Raw genomic sequence first — 27,150 nt, 5'->3', positions numbered from 1 at the left:
TTTTTTCTTTTGAGACGCAGTCTCGCTCTGTAGCCCAGGCTGGAGTGCAGTGGTGCAATCTCGGCTCACTGCAACCTCCACCTCCTGGGTCCCTGTTCAAGAAGTTCTTCTGCCTCAGCCTTCTGTGTAGCTGGGATTACAGGCACGCGCCTCCATGCCCAGCTAATTCTTGTATTTTTAGTAGAGACAAAGTTTCACCATGTTGGTGAGGCTGGTCTTGAACTCCTGACCTTGTGATCCACTCACCTCGGCCTCCCAACGTGCTGGGATTAAAGGCATGAGCCACCGCATCCAGTCCGTTTCATAGTTTTTTAACTGGCAGAAGGTATTACAACATCCATTATTCTTTGTAATGGCCAAAACCAAGTCTTCAATGGAATTCTTTACCTGAGTGCTTACTTAAAAATAAAATTAGCCAGTGCAGTGGCTCACACTAGTAATCCCAGCACTTTGGGAGGCCAAGGCAGGCAGATCACGAGGTCAGGAGTTCGAGACCAGCCTGGACAGCATGGTAAAACACCATCTCTACTAAAGATACAAAAATTAGCCGGGTGTGGTGGTGTGCACCTGTAGTCTCAGTTACTCGGGAGGCTGAGGTAGAAGAAGTGCTTGAACCCCAGAGGCCTAGGCTGCAGTGAGCCGAGATCGTACCACTGCACTTCCAGCCTGGGCGACAGAGCAAGACTCTGGCTCAAAAAAATAAAATAAAATAAAATAAAATAGGCCATTGAAAAGAGTAAGTGAAACAAAACAAATGAGGCGGGGTGAAAGGTCCCCACTCTGGTGAACTGATGTAGACTGACTGAAAAGATACCTTAGCGCACGTACAGAACACATTGGTTACTGCAGTTGAAGAACTCTGTTTTGAATAGATGGCTCCTCTGATACTTGCTTTCAATCCTGTGAGAGGAACTATAATCCAAACTTCCATGATTTTTAGTAGAAAGAAATTTATGGGAAAAGTGCAGCTAGGAAGATTTTACCCAGAAACGACACACGTTCTATTCCCATCCAGCAATGTGAAGCCATTTCCTTTTCTTTCCCTGGAGGAATGTATACATCCCAGCTGCTGTCATCCATTAAAAAAGACTGCTAAGGCTGGGCGTGGTAGCTCACGTCTGTAATCCCAGCACTTTGGGAGGCTGAAGTGGATGGATCACAAGGTCAGGAATTTGAGACCAGCCTGGACAACATGGTGAAACCCTCTCTTCTACTAAAAATACAAAAATTAGCCGGCTGTGGTGGCAGGTGCCTGTAGTCCCAGCTACTTAGAGGCTGAGGCAGGAGAATTGCTTGAATCCAGGAGGTGAAGGTTGCAGTGAGCCAAGATTGCGCCACTGTACTCCAGCCTGGGCATCAGAGCGAGACTCCATCTCAAAAAGAAAAGACTGATAAAATCTCTTTTCCTACAACATATATTTTCTATTTTATCTCACTGTACTAGCTGAGATAAAATAGAAAATATAGTCTATGCTTGAGACAATTTAAGAAAAGCTACAAAAAGAATCTGAGGTAGTTTACATTCTAGAAATATCAAATATCAGAATTTGTAGTCAAAACTGTAGAGATTACAAAGTTGCCACTGAAATATAGTGGGCAAATGGGACGAAAAGATGAATCTTGACTCCTGTCTCTCATTATTCATTCAAATCAATTCCAGATGAATCACAGACCTAAATGTGAAAGGTAAAATAGTAAAGCTTCTGGAAATACTATAGGAAAATATCTTTATGACCTTCAGGTAGGCAAAGTTTTTTAAACAGGATACAGAGACCTAACTGTACAGGAAGAGACTGAAACTGGACATCACTGTTCAAAGGATACCAAGTATAAAAAAGGAAGCCTTAGAGAAGAAAAACACTTTTAGCTCATAATTCTGACAATACAGAATATACAAAGAACTCAGACAACTCAACAAGACAAAAAAAAAAAATGTTTTTAATGGGCCAAAGTTTTGATTGGGTTTTTGATATAAATAAGATAATCTAATTGAGCTTACTTTCTCCATGAAAAATAGGGTCATATCACCTCTCTTACAAGATTCTTCTCAGGATCAGGAATAATGTGTACATAACACAACGCACTGTGTCTGACAGGTGCTCAATAAGCAATAAGACAAGAAGTTCTCACACACAATATCACTCAATCAATCATCAACCCCTTTTATACACAAACTTTCTTCTTATAAAGTCAAGAAATTGCTCCACCTGACCTGCCAAATAAGTCTGTAGCATTTCTGCTATAGAAAGACATACGAAGTAAAACTATTCACTGAATATACGTGAACTTCCAAAGAAAATTACACAGCTTGATCATTCCCACTTCAACATTTGAGTTGCCGATTTAGTCATCAGTAAAACTATACAAGAACTGGGTCATGACATTTTATTATTCAGCTATGTTATGAACTCCATATGCAACTTCAGCTGTCGGCTCTAATGCCAGAGGATTAAATGAGTTGGAAAGATTAAACAAATGGGCAGGAGAGATGCCAAGAAGGGTATAAACTACTGGACAGGAGTCCAGTTGGTTCAGTCATAAAGTTGATCCTTAGAACACTTCTGCGCACTACAGTCACACTCTGAAGAGAAGCAGGCTGAGATGCAAGAAATACAAAAATAAAAATAAAAAAAAGAAAGAAAATGATGGCAAATACAAGGGGAAAAATTAGTACTACTGGTTTTCAGATTAATGGTGAGGCTACTTTTAATTTTACAAATAAATACATTCATTGCTTATCATAGAGAATAAAACATAGGTTTTGTAATAAATTCCGCTTTTACTTTTTTTTTTTTTTTTGAGATGGAGTCTCACCCTGTCACCCAGGCTGGAGTGCAATGGCACAATTCTCCTGCCTCAACCTCCCCAGTAGCTGAGATTACAGGTGTGCACCACCACACCCGGCTAAATTATTTGTATCTTTAGTGGAGATGGGGTTTGCCAGGCTGGTCTCAAACTTCTGACCTCGTGATCTGCCCGCCTTGGCCTCCCAAAGTCCTGGGATTACAGGCATGAGCCACTGCCCATGGCCAACTTATTTTTTAATATTAACATGTATCTGGGATTTAATAAAAATTAGATAAACAAAAAAATTAGGTTGTTGTCTATATTACACCATCTACGCTAACAAGGGGAACAAAAAGAATGGGCAAATAAAAAAAGGAATTCCCTGAGATCTTGAAGTCAAATTGAAAAAAAAAAAAATCCTCAAATTTTCTGATCTAAAATTACTTGACGATAAGACTTCAAACTTCCAAATTCTGACTGTATAATCATATTACGCTAGTGATTTCTCTTATTATCTTTATGACTGTAAGTTTTAAACAGAAGGCATACTTAAGAATTTATAAGTAACTCAAAGTACTCTAAACTCAGTTCTATTCATTCCACAAGAAAGGTCAGTACACCATTTTGGTCCAAGTCTGTGACACAGTAACTTTTTACAATGTCACAAAAACAAAAAGCTTTTTCTCTCCCTCTCTCTCTCTTTTTTTTTTTCCCTGTGGCTGAATTATTTGGGAAAATCTCAGGCCATTGATAACCTGATAAAACAAAGAAAAACTGGCCAAAAGCTTTGTGAATTAGTGTTTTTCCAGTTACCAACATTTTCACAGCCCATGCTTGATTTATCTCCCATGCATGGATCTAGTTTTCATTCATATGAGACTTGGAACATAGAAGGGCCTGCCTTAGTTGAAGTCCTCTATTAGTTTTCTCAATGGTCCAGCTATTTGAATAAATTCTATGGCTTCCATTCTACTTTCTCTCTCTGAAAAAAGCAATGAATCCACATTTTTAAAATAGCTAAGCCAGGTTTGGTGGTACTTGCCCATAGTCCCAGCTCTCAGGAGGCTGAGGTGGGAGGACTGCTTGAGCCCAGGAGTTCAAGTCAAGCCTGGACAACATAGTGACAAAACTTTGTTTCCAAAAAAATAATATAAATTGGGCAGGCATGGCAGCTCACGCCTGTAATCCCAGAACATTGAGAGGGCAAGGCAGGTGGATCACTTGAGGTCAGGAGTTCAAGACCAGCCTGGCCAACATGGTGAAACCCCATCTCTATAAAAAACACAAAAATTAGCTGGGCATGGTAGCATGCACCTGTAATTCTTGGGAGGCTGAGGCATAAGAATCACTTAAATCCAGGGGGCAGAGGTTGCAGTGAGCTGAGATCATGCCACTGTACTCCAGCTTGGGCAACAGAGTAAGAGTGTCTCTTAAAAAATAACAACAACAATAATAATAATATAAATTTTAAAATGGCAAGCACATCACTATCTGTCACATAGAAGTAAAAGTTTAAAAAGGATAATATTCATAAGTTTAAACAAAGATATGCCCAACATATTTGTTTAAAATCCTAATTCAATGTTTGTGCTTAAAAATCTCAGGTTGAACTATTATCGATATCTTAAAATCAAGAATACAACTACAATGAGTCCCTCCACACACACACACCAAAGGGACCTTGCAAGATAGTCTTACAAATTCATGTTTTTTTCATGGCTATTTATAAAACAAAATTTTGAAAAATGTTAAATATCTAACAATAGTAGATGTGTTAATTAAGGCACTACCCTGTAACTGAATAGTGTATAGCAACTGAAACGGATATTTCCTGAGAATTTTTAGTAACCTGAAATAATTTGATGACACATGGTGGAGGTCAGGGGAAGAGGCGTAATTCAAATCCACATATAGTACAGCCTCAGTTTCACAAAATAATAGATACAAAGAGGAAAAACACCTCAAAATGTTACAGTAGCTTATACGTGGATGTTTATTTTTTTCTCCTTCCTACTCAACAAAAATATTGGTTTAAAATTTAAAATGTTTTACTGAACAAAAACATTTACCTAAAATGATTTTTCAGTTAAAAATAAAAGATTACAAGATCTCTTAAGCCACAATGATAAAAGTATCTAGTCAAGCCAACTATACTTCAGATCCCAATAAATCAGATAATGTTATTTCAAGAAATCCTTAAACCTGAGAATTACCAATGTACCTTGCTAATGTTTTAGAAGTAGGAGACACCCCCAGCCCTCAGCTGACCTGGATGTTATCCCCAAATAACAGATGACCAAGAGAATATTAGGTGTACAAATAAGTTTTAAGAAACTGGGTAAAGCATAAATCTTAAATATTAGAAATAGAAAGACGTGACAAAAGTAGAAGGAAAGAGGTTATAATAAAAGACTGGGGTGACAAGGGTCAACAGTGGTTGCACGTAAAGCACAGCTCACTTCCACTGCTCTCAGGAAACACTGCTGTGCTAGGAACTCACAGGGAGAAATGCCATTCCCTCAAGTAATTGTTCCTGGATCATGAAAGTAAGAAAAAACACACCTTTGTGCTAAAACGACAGCACTGAACTATTCTAAAGAAAATCCACAATAATTTTTCTGTAATGGTAGAAATTATCATTTAATAGTCAACAAAGAGAAATACCAGTGACTTCATCTATTTTATACGTTGCATATTGAAAAAATCCAAATGTTTTACCCTGAGATATTTCAGAAATGGCAATTGTAAAACAATACTCACAGCCCCCCATAAAAGATTCCTTTCATAACATCCAGCAATCTTCTGATTAACCTATTTCCTGTTTCTGGAGCAAGGATGTGGATCCATAATTTGTTAGTAGAAACTATAGGCATTCTGTACTTAGACACTAGACACATATGCACCTAGTGTTCAACATGACAAAGAACTAACTAATGGGAAGTACAGAGATCTATTTCATAACTCTTCTTCTAGCAGTGATGCAGCGTCAAGGAACTACGCAAGTAATGCATTTCAAAATTCCATGAAGGTGTTTCAAAATGTACTGAGAGAGCTCTAGAATACTGGGTGGACTAGGAAGTATGATGCCAAATGCACATGGCTTTATTGCATTTATGGCATTTAGGCTTATAACAAACTTCCCTTTAAATACATATCTTAAAAGAATCTCAGGATTCTTTTTGACAGACATCAGAAAATTGTAAGAAATAGTACAAGCAATGCTGAATAGTGAAACTGTGTAAGCTCTCGATATTCCCAAAAGCAAACAAGGGCTTCCATTTTTTTCCAGGAATGGATATGGGGGTTACCTAGCAATCCCAAGTAATTTCTTTACAAAAACATGTCACGTTTTTAAAAAGGAAGGCACTGATGAGGCAAATTTCTCATCCTCATTATGCCCATAAATAAAAATTATAAATTAAAATGAATGTCTTATGTTTGAGGCCAGAAGTCTGAGACCAACCTAGGTAACATGGTGAGACCCCATCTCTACAAAAATAAATTTCAAAAACTTAGCTGGGTGTTATGGCATGTGCCTGTAGCCCCAGGTACTCAAGAGGCTGAGGCAGGAGGATCACTTGAGTCCAGAAGATTGAGGTTACATAGTGACCTATGATCATATCACTGTACCTTGGTCTGGGCGACAGAGTGAGGCACAATTTCTTAAAAAATAAAATAGGGTTTTTTTTTTGTTTTTTTGTTTTTTTTTTTTTTGGAGATAGAGTCTCTCTCTGTTACCCAGTCTGGACTGCAGTAGTGTGATCTCAGCTCACTGCAACCTCCACCTCCCGTGTTCAAGTGATTCTCATGCCTCAGCCTCCCAAGTAGCTGGGATTACAGGTGCCTGCCATCATACCTGGCTAGTTTTTTGTATTTTTAGTAGAGGCAAGGTTTCACCATGTTAGCCAGGCTGGTCTTGAACTCCTGACCTCAGGTAATCCACCTGCCTCGGCCTCCAAAAGTGCTGGGATGATACAAGCGTGAGCCACCATGCACAGCCTAAAAAGGGATATTTTAGTTAACAGATCACATAACAGATTTTTAAAAATACCTAAACATTAATCACCATGTAAATTCAACATTTACATAACACACGTCCCTTTTCCTGTGATATTTATATGTTATAGTCAGAATCAAACCATAATAATTAGACTCAGCTCAACTATGTTACTACAGGAATAACAAACTAAAAATTGTGTATTACCTTAAAGCACTTTGAAAGTACGTGAAGAAATTTTGATGGGTATAGTAAAACAGACACCTGATATAGCTTATGAACCAACAAGTGAAAGCATGGAGGAAACTACCTGGAGAAATACACAATAACATCATAAAGTCTTAAGACATTTAGAAATCCTCCCACTGTATGGATAAGAAAATTGAGGCCGAGACTGTTAAGGCAGTCAAGATAAAGCCATACTACCTGAGGAACACAAGAAATGTATACTTCAGAGCTTCCAATAGATTTTTTGGTGTAATTTCCAAGGCATTATACATCTAAATAATTAGCTCTTTCCTGAACACTCCATCATCTAGTATAATACTGTAATGGAGTGGTGATTTTGAGAGTTAGTAACCTACCTGCAACAATCACTTGCTGTGAATGAATGTAATTTTCATAAACTTTAAAAGCTGATCTTTATGAAGTGAAAGGTATAATAATAAGACATGGTATGTTCATACATGTGGTGGCGTCCATCTGAGGGCTAATGCTGTCGAAACTTCACCAATTCCTGCCATCGTCCTCATGCAGGTCAGCTGAGGGCTGAGGGTATCCTCTAGAGTTAGGATTGGCTTTACACAGGAAGTGCTGGGACTTACACAGGCTGGCGTGACGATGTCAAATGAGGATGTCAGTATTTTTGGTTCCCTCTCTCTACCTCAGAAAAGTACTACAGAAAACTTCAAAACTTCAAACTGACCATATGTCAATGAGCTATAGGCTAAAACTGGAACTCTCCTGCACTGTTACTGTGAACCAGGGCCAGAACGATCCTCATGAGTATTCTGGCCTTTGTTCTTGACCTCTTTTTCAATGTTTTGGCAGTTTGGAAGGCAAAGAAAAAGAAAAGTTATATGGAATCTTTTCTGATGATTTGACATTGTACATTACAGATTTTTATTACAAATTTTTATATATCTTTACAATCAACTAAACCTTTTCACTATTCATTTAGAGATTATATGGATCTAGCCATAGAAAAATCTTGCAGGGATTACACTGAAATAAAATTATGCTCATGGATGTGTGACTGTGCTATTTTTCTGAGTTGTCTGCACAGATTCTCTCTGCCTTCTAGATTTTACAAAATACAGATTTGTCCCTACTGGCTTTAAATCAAGTGATCTTGATCAATTTACTCACACAAGCTTTAATTTCAGAATGGCTATAGGAACTTTGATTTTAACCAATTTGTTACAAGCTAAAATTAGTATCCCACCCACACAAAAAAAAATTATCATGTGTCTAAAAATAAAGCTTCATATAAGGATAATACGCTAAGCTATTTATATTTTCCTAACATTACCATTATATTCTGTATCTTGATAAAATTAAGATTGTTATCAGTAATTATAGCCGTATACTTAACTTGGTATGTGCTCTCCTTAGAACAACCTCAACAAAAAGTCATTATTAGGTGTTAAAATTGAGACCATCTATATATCATCTGTAACTGAGAAAGTAACTTTCCAGATAGTAAATGGCAGGTCTGGAATGCAAATCTTGACCTATTTAACTTCAAAACCTGGTCTCTAAAGTGCAGAACGTCTGCTTATCCTCCCAAAGTTTGTCAAAATTATTAATTAACCTGGGATGAAATAAAAACTTTTACCCTATGTCTTTGTTTTCTTGTGTTTTCCCCCCCAAATTCAAGCCTTAAAAATTTTTATGTCTGGTAAAGCTGCTCTTTCTACGTCATGTGATTATTTGCATAATTCCTGAAAACTCTATTTAATCTACTTGCAAGCAAACTATTTTATACATAATCTGGAATAGTGGGATCATTTTAGACTAACATATCTTGCAGCCCTACAGTCCACCCAGCAATAGTTGCTTTTATCTTAATTTGCTTATTTGCTGTACAAATGAGAAGAATACATTTGTAACTTCCTCAAGCTCACTTCGAGCCAGAAATAGAATTTTGGTTTAAGATATGGTTGCTAAATCACACTTCCTCTGCAATGGTAAGCTACCATTGGTAAGCTGGTCACTAAGAAATAGAAAACAAAAATATTTTTCATAGCAGTTTTTCCCTACTCATCCTTCTCTATTTTGCCTATCTCCTAAATATGCTATATTGTGATTATGGAAAAAGATAGCAACTACTTTGGCAGATAAGGAAAAACACCTTATTCCTACTTCAAACATGAAGCAAATATTTCATTTCCTTTTCTTATTAAAACATAGAATGTGGCCTCGAAATTCATGGCACTTTTGAAAAAATACACGTTAAATTTATTCTATTTAATTTTACTGGTATAGACTATTGTTTTGATTTATAAGTTTGAGTCTGTTCTCTAAGAAATTTGTAGGTGACAACCGGCACTAGAGTAGAGGAGTTTATGTAGATCACACTGCCCAATTGAACTTTATGCAATAATGGAAATGTTCTATAATTGTGCTATATAATAAGGTGGTCACATGAACACTTGCAACATGGTTCATGTGATCAAGGAACTGAAATTAACATTATTTCAGATATTCTGGCTTTTTTTTTTTTTTTTTTGAGACAGAGTCTCACACTCTGTCACCCAGGCTAGAGTACACAATCTCGGCTCACTGCAACCTCTGCCTCCCAGGTTCAAGTGATCCTCCCACCCCAGCCTCCCGAGTAGCTGGCAATACAAGTGCATGTGACTACACCAAGCTAATTTTTGTATTTTTAGTAGAGATAGGGTTTCACCATGTTGGTCAGGCTGGTCTCAAGCTCCTGACCTCAAGAGATCTGCCCACCTCAGCCTCCCAAAGTGCTGTGAATACAGGCAGTAGCCACTACACTTGGCCTGATATTCATTTTTAAAGCAACCCGTGGCTAGTAGACAGTATAGATTTAAAGTCTGAATATATCTTTTTTTTTTTTTTTTTTTTTTGAATATATCTTTTAACTTTTTTTTTTGAAATACTCAGACTCATAGGAAATTGCAAAAATATTACAGAGGTCCAGTGTACCATTCACCCAGTTTCCTTTGATCATTATATCTTGTAAGACTATATAATACAATATCGAAACTAGAACACTTGCATTGGTACAATGTTTTTGATTTTATATCACTTTATTACTTGTATAAACTTGTGTATTCATTACCACAATTAAAAGACAGACAATCATTCCCACAGAGTTCCCTGGGACTACCCCTTTAGTGGCACCCAATGCCCTTCTCCCCAGTATCCTTAACACTTGGCAACTACTAACCTGTTCTCCATCTCTATCATTTTGTCATTTACAGAATGTTTGTTATATAAATGGAATCACACAGTACGTGACTTTCTGAGATTACCTTTTTACATTCCACATAATGCCCTTGACAGTCATTCAAGTTCTTGCAAGTACCAATCGCACATTCTTTTTTCTTACTGCACAGAATTCCATTACGTGAATGTCCCGCAGGTAGTTTAGCTATTCATAAATTAAAGAACATTTTGGCAGGGAAAGGTGGCTCACGCCTGTAATCTCAGCACTTTGGGAGGCCAAGACAGGTGGATCACCTGAGGTCAAGAGTTTGAGGCCAGCCTGGCCAATGTGATGAAACCCTGTCATCTTTTTTGAGATGAAATATTGAAAATACCAAAATTAGCATGTATGGTGGTGTACACCTGTAATCACAGCTACCTGGGAGGCTGAGGCAGAAGAATAAATTGAACCTGGGAGGCAGAGGTTGCAGTGAGATGAAATCATGCCACTACACTCCAGTCTGGGTGACGGATCGAGACTTTGACTCAAAAAAAAAAAAAAAAAAAGTTCATTGCTCTTAGGTTTTGGCTATTACAAATAAAACTGGTATGAGCATTCATGTACAACTTTTTGTGTGGCTGTAACATTTCATTTCTCTGGAATAAATGCCCAGAAGTATAACTGCTAGGTGTTATGATAAGTGTTCACATGTGGTTATCTCCTTTATCTTCTGTACATCCTTTGTGGTGAAACATGTCATTACGTTTGCCATTTTCTAACTAATTGAGTTTTTCACCACTGATTTTTGAGGTCTGTTTATATATTCTAGATAGAATGTCTGTCAAATATAGAGTTTCCAAGCGGTTTTTTCCCCCAATTTATATGCTGTCTTTTCTACCTTTTAACATAGACTTTTACAAAGCAAAAGCTTTCACTCTCAATGAAATTCGAGTGATCAATTATTTTTATGGATTATGCTTTTGGTGTCATGGCTAAGAACACTTTGTCAGATTTTCTCCTATGTTTTCTTTAAAAAGTACTACAGTTTTATGTTTAACATTTTATTAAATGGTCGATTTCAGCTCATTTTTATGTAAGGATTTTTATTTTTTTGTCCACGGGCATCCAACTGCTCTATAATCATTTGTTACACAGATCACCCATCCTCAACTGTAATATTTTTGCACCTTGTCAAAGATCAGCTGACTGTACTTGCACATGCCTATTTCTGGGTTCTATATTCAGTTTGCTTTACTTGTCTATCTCTTCTAGTATCACACTCTTGAACATTGTAGTGACATAATACATTCTAAAAGTGAGTAGAGTGATACCACATACATTATTCTTTTTTTTTTTTTTTTTTGAGATGAAATTTCACTCTTTGGCCCAGGCTGGAGTGTGATGGCGTGGTCTTGGGTCACCACAACCTCCGCCTCCTAGGTTCAAGCGATTCTCCTGCCTCAGTCTCCCAAGTAGCTGGGATTACAGGCATGCACCACCACGCCCAGCTGATTTTGTATTTTTAGTAGAAACAGGGTTTCTCCACGTCAGTCAGGCTGGTCTTGGACTCCCAACCTCAGGTGATCCGCCCATCTTGGCCTTCCAAAGTGCTGGGATTACAGGCATGAGCCACCGTGCCCAGCCGCATTATTCTTTTTCAAAACTGTTAACTATTCTAGTTACTTTGCTTTTCTCTCCCTCCAGAGAGGGTCTCATTCTGTCACCCAGGCTGGAGAACAGTGGCACAATCTTGGCTCACTGCAGCCTCAATCTCCTGGGGTCAAGCAATGTTCCCACTTCAGCCTCCTGAGTAGCTGGGACTACAGCCACCACACCTGGCTAACTTTTGCATTTTTGTAGAAACAAAGTCTCCCCATGTTACCGAGGCTGACCTCAAACTCCTGGACTCAAGCTATCTGCCTGCCTTGGCCTCCCAAAGTGCTGGGATTACAGGATGAGCCAGCATGCCCAGTCTACTACCTTGTCTTTGTATGTAAACCTTTAGAATCATCTTGTGTATAGCTACAAAAATCTTGCTAGAAATTTTATAGGAATTGTCTTAAACCTTCATATAAATTTGGAATAACTGAGATCATTACTATATTGAGCCTTCCAATCCATGAATACAATGTCACTTCATTTATTTACTTTAGTCACTGTCCTCTCTCCTATTTAAATTTTTTTTTGAGAGATGGAGTTTTGCCTTTTGTGTTTTAACTTTCATACTAAAGATATAATTTACATACCAGCACAATATTTGAATATTCTTTTTTTTGAGACAGAGTCTTGCTCTGTCGCCTACGCTGGAGTACAGTGGCATGATCTCAGCTCACTGCAACCTCTGCCTCCCAGGTTGAATTGATTCTCATGCCTTTGCCTCCTGAGTAGCTGGGATTACAGGTACTGTATGCGCCACTGCTCCCAGCTAATTTTTGTATTTTTAGTAGAGATGGAGTTTCACCATGTTGGCCAAGCTGGTCTTGAACTCCTGACCTCAAAGGCTGCCTGGCCTCCAAAAGTGCTGTGCTGAGATTACAGGAGAGAGCCACCACACCTGGCATATTTGAGTATTCTAAATTTGACTGTGTATTTCCTTTAACCAGTGAGTTTTATACTTTCATGTTTCATGATATTTTCATGTTACTCATTAGCAGACTTTCCTTTGAGCTTGAAAAGCAGCCATTAGTATTTCATGTGTACGCGCATGTGTGTGTGTGTGTATGTGTTTTAAAGAAAAGGTCCAGTGGTGGTGAACTCCCCAAGCTTTTGCTTGTCTGGAAAAGTCTATTTCTTCATTTGTGAAGGATAGATCTGCTGGGTACAGTACTTATGGTTGCCATTTTTTGCCCCTTAGCACTTTGAATATATCACCCTTAGCGTGTTTCAGCTGAGAAGCCTGCTGCTAACGATGCTGGGACTTCTTTATGTTATTTGCTTCCTCCCCTTGCTACTATCAGGATGTCCTCTCTTTTGTCTTTGATCTTCAACAGTTTGATTATAATGTGTATTGGGATAATCTTACTTGGATTGAATCTGATTGCAGACTTCTGACTTTTCCTAAACCTGAATATTTCTATCTTTCTCCAGGTTTAGAAAGTTTTATACTACTATTTATTTAAATAAGCTTTCTACTCCTTTATATTTATCTTCTCCTTCATGAACTTCTGACTCAACCATATGTTCTTTTGATGTTGTGCCCTGAATTCCATATGCTTTCTTCATTACTTTTCATTCTTTTTTTCTCCTCTGACCACATTTTCAAATAATCTGTCATTGAGTTTACAGATTCTCCTAATTCTGTTGTTGATACTCTCTATTGCATTTTTCATTTCATTCACTGTTATTTTTTACTTCTAGGCTAGCTGCTTTAAAATTATTATTTCAATCTCTCTATTAAATTTCTCAGTCTGGTCACCTTCTATTTTCTTCATTGCATTAATTTGTTTCTGTGTATTTTATGCAAGTTCACTAAGCTTCCTTAAAACAGTCATTTTGAATTCTTTACAAGGCAGTACATACATCTCTTTTTCTTTAGTGTTATTCACTGGCACCTTATTTTGTCTATTTGGTGATGCCATGTTTCCCTGATTCTTGTGGTCGATATCTGTGCATTTGGAGAAATAGGCACTTATTGTAGTCTTCACAGACTTGCTTTGTCTGGGAAAGCCCTGCAGCAGGCACAGTGCTGGGGGGCACCAAAATCCTGGGATAGTTGCAGCTGGCACAGGACTGCCAGAGCACAGGGAAAATGCGGCTCGTACAGCACTGGGGCATTCCAGAACCCCAGTGTAGCTATGGCCAGCAAGGCAGTGCCAGAAGCATGGGGCCTGCTATAGCAGGGTTAGGGTTAGGGGCAGGATAGAAGACCAGGGTCAGTGAGGCCTGTCTGCAACCTGGAGCCACTGATGTCAGCCTAGTGGTGGTGTGGGCTGAGGACTGAGTTCACCACACGCCTAAATCCTGGGGCTGTGTGGTCTCAACTGCTGCCAGGGCAGGTCTACAGGTACACCTGGATAATGGCGCTGTGGGGGTCTGGCTGATGGTGGGTTTTATTGTGGCAGGCCCAGTGTTGGGATCCAAGGTAATATTCCGTGCTCACTTCCTCCCTTTCCCCTAAGCGAACTATATCTCTCTTCACACTGTACTGCTTGGCGATGGAGAAGCAGTGATGCAGGTAATATAAGAATGTGTCCAAGTACTGAGATCACTCATTTGATTTCCTTAGCTCTTGTGGAAAATATATTTCCATGTGAATAGTTGTTCAAATGGAAGTTTCTATGTGGGGAAATTTCTAGAGAGTCCTACTCTGCTCCATCCCCCTCCCCTCAGTTTATGTAGACCTTTCATCAGGATTTTATAGTTTTTATGGGTATATCTTTTTTAAAAAACAGCCTGGGTGACAAACTAGAAATAGCTTCTAAATGCTACCAAAATAAAAAGTGATAGTGCAAACAGATTTTAGAAGTCAGAATGATCCTGGTTAACAAAAGTGAGAAAAAAAAAAATCAAGAAAAACACAAACATGAGCTGGGCACATGGCTTACACCTGTAATCTCAGCAATTTGGGAGGCTGAGGCAGGAGGACTGCTTGAGCTCAGGAGTTCAAAGCCAGCTGGAGTAACATAGGGGGATGCCATTTACACACAGACACATACACACACACAATTTTTTTTAATTGGCTGGGTATGGCTATGCACACCTACAGTCCCAACTACTTGTGAATGTAAGGTGAGAGCATCACTTGAGTCCAGGACATCAAGGCTGTAGTGAGCCATAATGGTGCCACTACACTCTAGCCTGGGCAATAGAGCAAGACCCTGGCTCAAGGAAAAAAATAAAAAAACCCATTACCAAATATATCCATTTGGGGCAAATAAGCAGAATACGCTGAAAAATAGACTTTACAGGCAGGGTGTGGTGGTTCGCACCTGTAATCTCGGCACTTTGGGAGGCCGAGGTGGGCAGATCACTTGAGCCTGGGAGTTTGAGACCAGGCTGAGCAACATGGCAGGACTCTGTCTCTATAAAAAATACAAAAAATTAGCTGGATGTGAAGGCATGCATCTGTGGTCCCAGTTACTTGGGAGGCTGAGGCAGGAGAATCACTTAAACTCAGAAGGCAGAGGTTGCAGTGAGCCGAGATTGCACCACTGCACTCCAGCCTGGGCAACAGAGTGAGACCCAGTCTCAAAAAAAAGAAAAGAAAAAATAATAATGCTTTATAAATTTTTCTGCTTAGATTTCTACAGAGAAGGTCAAATGGAAAAAAAAAGAATTCTGTTAAATAGTAAACGAATATAACTATTTGGACAATTTACTAAAACTACAGGAAAAAGTAAAATGTATGAAAAAAATCTTTAGGGGATTAAAATTAATTAGCCCAGCAATGAGAGGTCTGTAAGCTAATTAAGGAATATAATCAGAAAGTTACTTACCTACCCAGGAGAAATAAAGGATGATTTAAAAATTATATGCAAGAATATATTCTTAACAACAGGAGTTTAAAATAGTAAGACCTCATGGGAGGCAGAGGTAGGAGGACTGCTTAAGGCTAAGTTTGAGACCAGCCAGGGCAACACAGAGAGATCCTATCTCTATTAAAAATAATATAGAATGTAGTAAGTTTTACAAAAGTTTAGTCATATGACTATATTTTAGTCATATTTAGTAGGAAATAAAACAAGATCCTATTAAATATGACTAAAGTATACTTGTGAGGCAAGAGCACCAAAAAACCTCAGAGACCTCAAATGGCACAAGTACACACTCCAAGCCTTCAGAAAACCACATCTGCTTTTCAAATCTGACAGTGAAAAAAATCTGAAGACCAAGGTGCCAGTTACAGTGAACATTTCCTGTTGACCTCTGTGTCTCCTAGTTAACATTTTACTAGCTCACATACAATAATTGCTTGATGGATTAATAAGTATCTAGCCTGTCCCAAAGCAAACAGAATTATAATTTGGCCAGATACAGAAGGAAATAATCTCTGGAAACCAAGAGTGTGGGCATCATTGTTGAAACGGTTGGTAATGGTATCATGCCAGGAAAGTTTGACACTGGGATGGAGAATATCAAGAAATAGCTGGAAGGATTCCTCATGCAGATTCATATGTCACGGATCATGCCTCAACCACATTACCCATTAAGATCATTCCTAAATAAGTCACTCCACCAGACTTGGTAAGGTATGAGGAGGATGGAAGATTAAAACATAAACGGAATAACAAAGAAGAGAGAAAAAGGAGGAAGCACAAGTTATACTTGCAAACTACTCAGATGTGGGAGAGTAAAACTATAAGAAAGTAAGGGAAACTTGTGCTGTCCCAAACATTTTCACAAACAATCATATTGAAGAAAAAATATTCAAGTTATTTCAATACTTAACAAAAGGCCCGGCACAATGGCTCACATCTGTAAGCCCAGCACTTTGCGAGGCCAAGGTGGGCAGATCATCTGAGGTCAGGAGTTTGAGACCAGCTTGGCTAACATGGTGAAACCCCATCTCTACAAAAAACACAAAAAATTAGCCAGGTGTGGTGGCATACACCAATTTCAGCTATTCAGGATGCTGAGGCATGAGAATTGCTTGAACCTGAGAGAAGGAGGCTACAGTGAAAGCCAAGATCATGCAACTTCTCCCCAGCCTGGGCAACAGAGTGAGACTCTGTCTCATTAAAAAACACAATCACATTGAGGAAAAATATTCAAGTTGTGTCAGTACTTACCAACAACTTACTGATGCTATCAACAAAATGTATAACCAGAAACAAAAGCATTAAATCAACAGTACAATAAGATAAAAAATAAAGGTCAAAGACTTAATACTAATCAGATTCTATGAATTTTAAAGCTGAAAGATAGATATAAACTCTGTTGAATCACTATTGTCACAGAGCATTAATCTGATATTTTTTTCCCTAAACAGAACTCCATATTAGATAGAGAGAAATTTACTAGCCTAAGTGCTTAACAAATTCAGGAAGCCATTTACTATCCTGTGTGGGCAAACCTAACAGATGACAGGGTGAATGGGCAAAGGCAGAGGCGACCTCTTCTACCATCTGTTCTGTCATCTCCCACCAATCTGCAAACAGCTGCACACAAAAGTTCCAAGTGATAGAAAGCCCGGACTTCTGTCATCCCATTATTCACTCTTTAGTTTACCACAATCATTTCTACAATGCATCCAGATTACGCCTTTCATTGTTCACAACTCTTAAAGAGCATCTGGTTGCTATTTTGAGGAGGGGAGTGTGTGGAAGGGGACTATTTCTCTACATTTAGCAGTATATAAGGCAAGCTTTATTAAAAAAAATGCACTTCACTATTAAGATCAAGTAAGATGTATAAATGCATTTACACTTCCCTATCACACACAAACCTTGACACAACTGATGGTGCTGGAAAGTGCTATTCTGTTGGCAAAAACTTAAAGTGACTTCTGTCCATCTGTGGAATATACCATTTAAGATTTCTTTCAATAGTGCTTACTTTGGCAGCACTTATACTAAAATTGGAATGACATAGGAAAGAATACAAGGATGACATGCAAATTTGCGAAGCATTCCATACTAAAATAAAATTTCAACAAACTGATAACAAGAGAGGCTCTTTATATAGAAAGGTTTTCTTGCTTGCTTTTTTGTTTGAGTCGAACTCTCTGAGTCTCGCTCTTGTTGCCCAGGCTGGAGTGCAGTGGTGTGATCTCAGCTCACTGCAACCTCCGCCTCCTGGGTTCAAGTGATTCTCCTGCCTCAGCCTCCCGAGTAGCTGGGATTACAGGCCCCTTGCCAACACACCCAGCTAATTTTTTGTACTTTTAGTACAAATGGGGTTTTGTCATGTTGGCCAGCCTGGTCTCGAACTCCTCACCTCAGGTGATCCACCCACTTGGGCCTCCCAAAGTGCTGGGATTACAGGTGTGAGCCACCATGCCTGGCCAGATCTTCAAGTTTCTCAAGTAGTAAACAATTACTTTTCACCAACTCATAACCTTAAGATAAGAGTGTCATTTCAGTACTGTTAAAGAAAAACAGCTAACAGATTACAGTGGATTAATGACAGCTACACGTCCTGTCACTACCCCCACTAAGATATGGAGTCTATTTCTCCACCTCCTTGAATCTAAGCTAGGTATATGACTGCTTTGTGCAGCAGAAAAGACCAGAAATTCCACTGTGTGCCAATTGTGAGCTTAATCTTTAAGAGACCAGGCAACTTCTTTTTAGTTTTTTTAATTAGAAACAGGGTCTCACTATGTTACCCGGGCTGGCCTCAAGTGACCCATCCACTTCAGCCTCCTGAGTAGCTGGGTTTACAGGCATATACCCCTGCACCTAGCTAGAGGTGTGGCAACTTCTGCTTCCTGTTTTTTGGAGTCTAGCTGCCAAGTTGTATGAAAGTCCAAGCAGAAACATGCATCAGAAAGGGCTGTGTGGAGGAGAATTAAGGCTCCAATTGACAACCCCAACTAAAATCTTAGGTTGTAGGACCAACTTGACAGTCATGTAATTGAGGTATCTTGGAAATAAATCTAATTGAGCCACTCAAACTGACAAGACACAGATCAGAGACAAGCCATTCCTACCAAATTCTGGCCAAACTGCAAGACCGTGCATAAGAAAAAACTTGTTTTAAGCCATTAAACTGTGACACTATTAATTACTTTTTGTAGCAACCATAGATAACCTAAACAAAATCTGATATCAAAAATGGGGCTCTGCTGTAGCAAAAACTCAAAATACGTACTGGTTTTGGGTCCAGGCAGTAGACAACAGCTGGAAGACTGTGAGTCAAGATTTGAAAAACAATACAGAAATGTCATTGGTAGCCAAAGAAATGGAGACCTAAGAAAAAGCAGCAGACCCATTTCATACACTAATGTGGAAGACAGAAAGGGTACTTAATGAACTCATGGACCCAGCTAAGGAGATTCCAAGAAGAATGCTGAAAGCACCAACTGGCTTGTTTTTAACTGCCTATAATAAAAGACGGGAGTAGTGAGATGAATCAAAAAAGGAACTGTTTGGTTCCTTCTTAAGCAAAATTTAGAGGAAATATAAATAAGTTGGACTTCATAGGTTAAAAAATTAAAAAACAACAACAACAATTCCTCTTTTCAGCAGCTAACCTTAAAACCACTCAAAATAAGAAATGGCCTTAGGGCAAAGATCAAATCCAGTGCTACCAGTAAAGTGGAGCCTCTAGGATCTGGTGGCAAGACTCTTTTTGAGACCTCATGAAGATTTTAGGTGGTTGCTCAAGGACTTTCAGTTAGACCAGTGGTTCTAAAACTTTGTATACATCAGACTCAGCTGGAGAGCTTATTAAAACCTAGATTGCTGGGCTAGATCATCAGTTTTTCATCTAGCAAGTCTGGGATGGAGACTTCAACTCTTAAGTTCCCAGGTAATACAAATGCTGCTGGTACAGACACCTATGCTTTTGGAATCACATAGCTAGAACAAAAGGCTTTAAAGAATCTTAAGTGGGTGCTTTGAGTACCAACTAAACCAGACAGTAGAGCTTTTGACAATAAAAGGTATTTTCACACCACAGTCTGATCTAAAGGCAGTCTAAGGTAAAGAAAGCCCTATCTTAAAAAGATATGTGGGAGTATTTTTTATCTAATGTTGTAAACCCCTAAGAGATCCATGGTAAAACCCAAAAGGCTTTTCAGAGAAATATACCAGTGGAAGCACCATCAGTTTGGACTAATAGAGTCAGTTAAAAATGAAAAATATTAGCACCCTTACCGGACAGAAAGAGCCCCAAAACATGGGCCATTTCTCATGGAAAAGTAAGAATCAGAAGACAGCCAAGAGCCTAGGGGATGGAGATGAGAGCCAAACAGAAGTACCCAGGCAGTGAACTGGTTCCTCAACAAGGATATATATCGAGCCAGATGTCAGAGCTGCTATGCACCAGAGATGGCCATGTGCCTCCCAGTCACATCTACTGCTTTTTTTCTGTTTAAATAACAGTTTACAATGCCAAGGTTTTTACTATATTCACAGATAAATACACCCACCATCAATTTTAGACCTTTTAATCATACCAAAAAGATTTTTTTTTTTTAGATAGGGTCTGGCTTTGTCACCCAGGCTGGAGTACAGTGATACAACCATGGCTCGCTGCAGCCTCAACCTCCTGGGCTCAAGCGATCCTCCTGCCTCAGCCTCCCAAGTAGCTGGGACTACAAGCACGCACAATGACGCCTAGAAAATTTTTGTATTTTTTGTAGAAACGGGGTTTTGCCATGTGGTCCAGGCTATTCTTAAATTCCTGGATTCAAGCAATGCACCCACCTTGGCCTCCCAAAAGTGCCTGGATTACAGGCATGAGCCACCGCTTCCATCCCAAAAAGAACTTTATACCCTTTAGCTGCCACCTTCCCCCATTCCAGCCCTCCCAGCCTAAGCAATGTTAATCTTTCTGTCAATAGATTTGGCTGTTTGGGACATTTCATGTAAATGGAAGCATAAAATATGTGGTCTTTTGCAACTGGATTATTTCACTTAGCACGTTTTTAAGATTCACCCATGTTGTAGGTAGGAGTACTTTATTCTTTGGTATGATCAAAAGAATTCCATTATATAAGCATATCGCTTTTGATTTATCCATTCAACAGTTGGACATTTGTGTTGTTTCTACATTTTGCCTATTATATTGCAACTATAAACGTTCATGTACAAGTTTTTCTGTGGAACTACGGTTTCATTGCTTTTGAGTATACCTAGATACAGAATTGTTGGATCATAAGGCAACTCTATGTTTAGAACTAAACATAGAGAACTACCTTTGAAGAACTACGCAGACTGTTTTCCAAAGCAACTGCACCATTTTACATTTCTACCAGCAGTGTGTCAGGGCTCTGATTTCTCCACTACCCCTAATATCTTTTTGAAGAGGAATATCTGATGCAATTTTCCTGTCCCTGCCTTACATTATATGTTGGCATGGAAAGTGGGGAAGAAGGGAAAATAACGTGTCCCTTTAGTTCATATGTCTTCAGTTTGAGATGGGATGCACCCAAGGAGCCTCACCTGCACCTGGACCTGATTTACAGGATGAGATCCTGGACGTGTCAAGCTGATGCAGCAATGGAATAAGTGAGACTTGTGTGGGCTGCTCTATCGTGCATGTGTGAAGGGTCAGAGAGTACACTCTGGTCAGTGGTTATTTTGGTGATCATCCCCAGTGAACCACACTTCTAGGTGTCTTCATCTTTGCTAAGTCACTTCCCACACTGATATGGGCAAGGCCTATTACTGCCTTGACCATTAACACAGGCAGAAATGATGCTGTGCCAGTTCTGGGCCTAGTCCTTAACTGCGTGGGCAGCATCCACTGCCTCCCTGTTGGAATCCAGATACCACTCTTGATGGCAGACAGGGAATACAGACCAATAGAAGGCAAGTCCCTGTGTATCAAGTAAATTCACATGAGAATGTGGAATGTAGTCAGCAAGGACTACACAGACACCAAACAATTGGTGGGAAGAGCCAAGGAAACCTTCGAAGCAGGCTGGGTGCAGTGGCTCATGCCTACAATCCCAGTACTTTGGGAGGCCGAGGAGAGCGGATTACCTGAGGTCAGTAGTTATAGATCATCCCGGTCAACATGGTAAAACCGTGTCTCTACCAAAAATAGAAAAATTACCCAGGTGTGATGGTCACAGCTACTAGGGAGGCTGAAGCAGGAGAATAGCTTGAACCTGGGAGGCAGAGGTTGCAGTTAGCCAAGATTGTGCCATTGCACTCCAGCCTGGGTGACAGAGTGAGACTTTGTCTCAAAAACAAACAAACAAACAAACAAAAANAAAAAAAAAAAAAAAAAAAAAAAAAAAAAAAAAAAAAAAAAAAAAAACCAGAAAAAGAAAGCAGTTCTTCTGAAACCTGTTCATGGCAACCAGCAAATACTTTAGCATCAATACCTCCAGCAAAAACTTGTAAGCTCTGCTTTTTTGTATTTAGGCAGCTGCTTCCTTCTGCCTGCTACTTTGGATTAGGGAGCCCTCAAATGTCTGATCCAATCACCCCTGTCTTTTGGTCCATCTTAGGGAGGGTCAAGATGGCATACAGGGAACTTGGAGGCTTTCTGTAACTCTAGAAGAGGTGTAGTAACTCCCTCAAAAGGTTGTAGAATTATTCTAATTCACATAGGATAATTCTTAGAAAACTTCCACACGTGTAGTAAAATGTGAATATATTAAACTATTAAATTATTACTTATTTGTTCAATGACAAGTATGTATCTGCTCTAAAAATGGTGACTTTTGAGAAAAAAAAAAGTTTTTAAATAAAATATTATCAACCCACAAGTCTATTAATAGAAAATTGGTTTAAACAAATTGTAGTCTAGGTATAGAGTGAAATACTATGCTGTCTTTAAAAAGACAGCAAACAGTCAGGCACAGTGGCTCACGCCTGTAACCCCAGCGCTTTGGAAGGATGAGGCAGGCAGACTGCCTGAGGTCAGGAGTTCGAGACCAGCCTGGCTAACATGGTGAAGCCCCATCTCTACTAAAAGCATAAAAAAATTAGCAGGGTGTGGTGCCGCATGCCTGTAGTCCCAGCTACTCGGGAGGCTCAGGCAGAAGAACTGCTTGAACCCAGGAGGCGGAGGTTGCAGTGAACCAAGATCTCACCTCTGCACTCCAGCCTGGGTGACAGAGCAAGACTCTGTCTCAAAAATTAAATAAATTAAATTAAAATTAAAAGATGGCAAATTAGGGAATTTGGAAAGTTCCACAGAAAGAAAAGATTTCTGTGGAAACTTTCTAATATATATAAATAAAAAAACAAGTTGAAAAAAACAGTATAATTCCATTTAAAGAATAAATATATACTGTTTATATATGTATTTTAAAAATCTGATAGAAACCACCAGAATAGGCCATGCGCGGTAGCTCACGCCTATAATCCAGGCACTTTGGGAGGCTGAGGTGGGCAGATCATCTGAGGTCAGGAGTTTGAGACCAGCCTGGCCAACATGCATCTCAATAAAAATATATAAATTAGCTGGGCATGGCGGCGGGCACCTGTAATCCCAGCTACTCAGGAGGCTGAGGCAGGAGAATCACAGGAACCCAGGAGGCAGAGCTTGCAGTGAGCTGAGATCATGCCATTGCACTCCAGCCTGGGTGACAGGGCAAGACTCCAACTCAGAAAAAAAAGAATTAACTAAAAATTAAAAAAAAAAATTTTTTTTTGAGAGGAGTTATCACTCCGTTGCCCAGCCCGTGGTGCAATGGCGTGATCTCGGCTCATTGCAACCTCCATCTCCCATGTTGAAGCAATTCTTCTGCCTCAGCCCCCCAAGTAGCTGGGATTACAGGTGCCCACCACCATGCCCAACTTGTTTTTGTATTTTTAGTAGAGACTGGTTTCACCATGTTGGCCAGGCTGGTCTCGAACTCCTGACCTCAGGTGATCTGCCTGCTTCAGCCTCCCAAAGCACTGAGATTACAGGCGTGAGCTACCAGGCCCAGCCAAAAATTAAAATTAAAGACCAATGGAAGAGAAAAAAGAAAACCATTACAAAAACAGAACAAGACTGGTTTTAAATCAAATATTTCTATTAAGCACCTATGTACGAAACACTGTCCTACACTGACTAGAAGACTTAAATTGTGGTTGCTGTTTCTGTAAGAGCAAAAATATGACTATGCCCTCCACTTTATTAGCTCCTTCCAAGGCTCACATGAGATAATGTGGTTAAACAGTAGCTGCTATATAGACTTTAATTATATGTTTTATTTATTCATTCTTCAACCAACAAGTTGAATAACACCACAGGGAATTCCCTTGAAGCGTCAGCAACATCCAAAAGAGGTGATACTTCTCCAATGGCTGGGTAGCAGAGCCAGGTTCCTAAGGTCCCGCAAGCCACTCTCCCTTAGAATGAAGACAGAAATTTCCTGTAGATCTATCTAATAAGGCCCCTATTGCACCATGGATAGTAACATACATTCTAGGCTCAAAACGAGAAAAGAGTTTATCTTTCTTTTGCCAAACTGTAATCCTCATGACAGGTGACAATCCACACAATTGTAATAAACTCTACCCACACTCTCTTAATTCACCACTCCCCAAAATTCCTTACATTTGTTAACTGTTTCACAATAAAATGCTTTCCTATCTATTTTTATTTGGTTCAAATAGGTTTTAGGATTTCTACCAAATAAAATATATTTCTACCTAATAAAATATATCTGCAATAAAAATGTAGCTAAAATTCTGGGCTTGGAGAGAAGCTCTGGGTGCAGGGTGGAGAGGGCTGATGTCCTCTAAAAAGGTCTTGCCTGTACCACATTCCACAGGGGCTGTGATTGCTAATTTTTTTGAGACAGAATCTGGCTCTGTAGCCAAGGCTGGAGTGCAGTGGTGCCATCTCAGCTCACAGCAACCTTCCACTCCCAGGTTCGAGCAATTTCCCTGTTTCAGCCTCCCGAGTAGCTAGGATTACCGGTGTACACCACCACGCCTGGCTGATTTTTGTAATTTTAGTAGAGACAGGGTTATGCCATATCAGCCAGGCTAGTTTTGACCTCCTGGCCTCAAGTGATCCACCCACCTCAGCCTCTCGAAGTACTAGGATTACAGCCATGAGCCACTGTGCTCAGCCGTGATTGCTCATTTTATACATCAAGTTGGAAGGTATTTTGGATGATATTAAATCAGTAAGTTTTGGGCAAAGCAGACTGCCCTCCATAATGTGAGTGGGCCTCATCCAATCAGTTAAAGGCCTGAACAGAACAGAGACCAGCCTCCCAAACAAGAGCGAATTCTCCAGCAAATGGCCTTTGGATTTGTTCTGCACCATTGGCTCTCCTGGGTCTTAAGCCCGCCAACCCCACTGAGCATTTGGACTTGTCAGCCTCCATAATCTTGTGAGTCAACTCCTTATAATACATTTCTTTATATGTACAGACACAGGCAGATGTTGCAAGTTCGGTTCTAGACCACCACAACAAAGTGAATAACTCAAAGCTAGTTGTAAGCTTTTTTTAATTTCCTAGTACATATAGAAGTTAAAATTATGTTTACAATATACTGCAGTTTGTCACATGTGCCCTACCATTATGTTTTAATAAACAATAGACATCCTTAATTAAAACATACTTTAGGCTGGACACAGTGGCTCATGCCTGAAATCCTAACACTTTGGGAGGCCAAGGTGGGAGGATTGCTTGAGGCCAAGAGTTCAAAACCAGCCTAAGCAACATAGCAAGACACCATCTCTACAAAAAATTTAAAAGTAGCCAGGCACAGTGGTGTATGACTGTGGCCCCAGCTACTTGGGAGGCTGAGGCAGAAGGATCACTTGAGACCAGGGGGCCAACACTGCAATGACCAGTGATGGCACCACTGCACTACAGTTTGGGTGACCACAGCAAGATCCTGTCTCAAAAGACAAACACACACACAAGTACACACACACACACACACACACACACACACACACACACACACAAACACTTTGTTGCTAAAAAAAAAAATACTAATGATCATCTAAGCCTTTGGTAAGTCATAATCTTCTGCTAGTGGAGAGTGTCTGATGTTAATGGCTGCTGACTGGTGAGGTTGGTGGCTGCTAAAGGTGAGAGCTGGGGGGGCTATGGCAATTTCTTAAGACAAGGAAGAAAACAGTATATAATACCTATAACATACAAAATATGTATTAGTTGACTGTTTATGTTATCAGTAAGGCTTCTGATCAATAGTAGGCTATTAGTAAATTAAGTTTTGGGGGAATCAAAAGTCATATGTAAATTTTCAGCTGAAGAGGGATCACTGCCCTTAACCCCCAAGTTGCTCAAAAGTCAACTGCACTTTTTAACACTTTCTATTGTCTTTACTCCTCTGTCCCTCTAATTTCCATAATGTATCCTAGCCTACAGTCACTACTGTTCTCTGGCTTTAATCCCTATTAAATAACAATTTAATCACAAGTTAGAGTTGTAGGTAGAACAGATATTATTCATAATTTAGGATGACGAAACAAACAAGAGATTAAATGACTTGTACAAGCTTGAACTTTACTGATAAAATTATGATTAGGCCCCGTTTTCTATTAACTCTTAATTTAATGTCTTTTACACAGGGATCAGCATAACATAGTTATTAAAAGCACAGAATGGGTCTGAGCGTAGTGGCTCACACCTGTAATCCTAGCACTTTGGGAGGCCAAAGCAGTGGATCAAAAGGTCAGGAGTTCAAGATCAGCCTGGCCAAGATGGTGAAACCCCATCTCTACTAAAAATACAAAAATTAGCCAGGCGTGGTGGTGTGCGCCTATAATCCCAGCTACTCGGGAGGCTGAGGCAAGGCACAGAATTGCTTAAACGAGGGAGGCAGAGGTTGCAGTGAGCCAAGATCACGCACTGCTCTCCAGCCTGGGCGACAGAGCAAGACTCTATCTAAAAAAAAAAAAAGCACAGGATGTCAAGTCACATTACACTTGCTCTATCATTTATGAAACTATGGCCCTTAATATTAACATATATTCTTTGTGCTTTGGTTTCCTCATCTGTAAAAATATGGAGTAAGAATAGCATCTATCTTCAGACAAGTTTTTTTGAGATAAAACACCTTGAATACTACCTGGTACATAGAAGCCCTCAGTAAATTTTATCCATTCTTATTCTTCCATTACTATTCAATCAGCCTTTCAATGAGCATATAGTATAAATACCCTATGCGCATTTGTTCTTTTTCTTTAATCCCTTGTAGAATCAAACTTCAGGTGGCTGGGGCCAAAAACACACTACATGACTAATCCATTATGTACATACATAACATGCTTCACTACAATATATGCAAATAAGTGCTTAGCAAAAATTGAAAGAAACTTGGGGCCTAAAGGAAATCAGAACTTTAAAGAATATTTCTGGCCGGGTGCGGTGGCTCAAGCCTGTAATCCCAGCACTTTGGGAGGCCCAGGCGGGTGGATCACGAGGTCA

General features: G+C 39.5%; 1 protein-coding gene across 4 annotated transcripts in view; it reads right to left on the bottom strand.

The window, feature by feature from the left end:
• Positions 1-27,150, bottom strand: part of FGD4 (FYVE, RhoGEF and PH domain containing 4) — a 237,048-nt gene that overhangs the window by 157,370 nt on the left and 52,528 nt on the right. For 2 of the 4 annotated variants that reach the window (XM_017507908.2, XM_017507905.2), the window contains exon 1: positions 5,548-5,729. The exons of the other annotated variants lie outside the window; for them this stretch is intronic. Coding sequence is in view for 1 of the 2 variants with exons in the window: in XM_017507905.2 (XP_017363394.1) it covers positions 5,548-5,557 (10 nt within the window). In the remaining variant the exon portion in view is untranslated. Of the gene's footprint in view, positions 1-5,547; positions 5,730-27,150 lie in introns of those variants that run through there. 4 annotated transcript variants of the gene reach the window in all.

The sequence above is a fragment of the Cebus imitator genome, unplaced genomic scaffold (assembly GCF_001604975.1).
Source record: "Cebus imitator isolate Cc_AM_T3 unplaced genomic scaffold, Cebus_imitator-1.0 Scaffold385, whole genome shotgun sequence".
Lineage (NCBI taxonomy): Eukaryota > Metazoa > Chordata > Mammalia > Primates > Cebidae > Cebus > Cebus imitator.
Note: the sequence above shows the minus strand (reverse complement) of the source record. Positions and strands in the feature narration are given on the sequence as shown.